The 1766-nt window shown below is 45.6% G+C and overlaps 1 protein-coding gene across 1 annotated transcript in view; it reads right to left on the reverse strand.

The window, feature by feature from the left end:
• Nucleotides 1–1766, reverse strand: part of Ctps1 (CTP synthase 1) — a 31520-nt gene that overhangs the window by 4130 nt on the left and 25624 nt on the right. Inside the window, exon 13 of the mRNA XM_021160002.1 lies at nucleotides 1023–1066. Within this exon, the coding sequence (XP_021015661.1) occupies nucleotides 1023–1066 (44 nt within the window). The remainder of the gene's footprint in view (nucleotides 1–1022; nucleotides 1067–1766) is intronic.

The following is a 1766-nucleotide window of genomic DNA, read 5'->3' on the forward strand; positions in this document are numbered from 1 at the left end:
TTTTTCGAGACAGGGTTTTTCTGTGTAGCCCTGGCTGTCCTAGAACTCACTCTGTAGACCAGGCTGGCCTTGAACTCAGAAATCCACCTGCCTCTGTCTCCCGAGTGCTGGTACTAAAGGCGTGCACCACCACGCCTGGCCTTCAGCCTCCCTGCCCTAGCACTTGTGATGCCAAAGGCTCTGTGCTGTGGCAGAGCAACATGGACACAGGAGTAATCATTACACAGTCATTCTCTAGACCAGCAGCGACTAGCAAGTCTGTGAACAGGTAGACTGGTACCCCAGAGGGGGCTGCTACAGTCATCTGAGTACCTTTTAAAACCCTCCAAGCCTCCCTGTATTCCATTCCCTTACCCCACCATTGTTCTTAAATCAACTTTAGAACAAATATGCAGAAGCTAAGTCAATAAGATCAAAAACCATGTCTAGCTTGTCACAGTATCCTCAGTGACAAAAACAGTACCTCACATACAACCAATGCTCAGCATTTGCTGAATACTGAAAAAGCAAATGCCTAAGCATGCCTGTCATTCATGGGCTAGGAATTCAAAGACAAAGACACTGCCTGTACCTAGTGAGCCTTAGTACCACCACAGGCTGAACCCCAGGCCCCAGGTGATCAACAGCAGGAAAGCTTTGCTTGCCACTAAAGAAATCACCACCCCTTAGCTCGTTAATCCTGAACCTGTCTACCCTCTAGGACTGGCACTGGGAAGAACATGAATTGTTAAAATATGGAGCTCTGAGAACAGTGGCAGCAAGCCTTCACACGTGCTTCCCACCAGGAGCTGAGGGGATGTGAGGATAATCCTCTTGCTATCAGGGAGTAAACCTATCATTTAAAGACTTCCAATGTAACCTGGAAAGACTGGTGAGGAGTTAGGTGAAAACTCAAAAGGTCCTTGTCAGGAGGTCTGAAGGGGCTTTGGGACACAGTGGTCTCACTACCTGTCTGCCATCCCCTGCTTCACAGATGCCCTTCCACCCCTTCTAAGCCCGAGAGGTTCAAATGCTTGACTCACCACAGGGTGACTAGTCTTGGGGTCAAACTCTGTAGAATTGGCATCTGAAAAGTTAAAATAATTGAGTCATGAAAAGAACTATAAACAGAACCTTAGTTACTAGTTTCCTGCTAAGCTTCAAATCATGAGCTCTCTCAGTTTAAAGCTGATGACTGCAGTCTGGGGAGAATGGCCAAGTACTTAAGCACTCACTGCTCTTACAGAGGACCCGTTCTGGAAGGTCCAGTGCCTTCTAGCCTTCATGGACACCAGGCAGGCAGAGTGCACTTACACACATGCTGGCAAAACACTCATTTGCACAAAATAAAGAAAAATTATTAGAAAACTATGGGGCACCAATAGCCAGGTGTGGTGGCACATTCCTTTAATTCCAACACTAAGGTAGATGGATCTCTGAGAGTTCAAGAATACATAGGGTTCTAGGCCAGCTAAAGCTACACAGACTGTCTCAAAAGAAAAAAAAAAAGGAATGGAAAAATAGTAACTTTAAAATATAATCACACTTTTTTCCCCTTCCGGGAACAACATTTTAAAGATAAGACAAACACAGGTAAATTTTCAGCTTTCTGAAAGCTGAAATCAAGCTGCACAAAGTAGAGCAAAATCATCTTACCATGTTTCTTTTTTTGTTTTGGTTTTTGGTTTTTTCGAGACAGGGTTTCTCTGTATAGCCCTGGCTGTCCTGGAACTCACCCTGTAGACCAGGCTGGCCTCGAACTCAGAAATCCGCCTGCCTCTGCCTCC

Source organism: Mus caroli, chromosome 4, assembly GCF_900094665.2.
Source record: "Mus caroli chromosome 4, CAROLI_EIJ_v1.1, whole genome shotgun sequence".
NCBI classification, from domain to species: domain Eukaryota; kingdom Metazoa; phylum Chordata; class Mammalia; order Rodentia; family Muridae; genus Mus; species Mus caroli.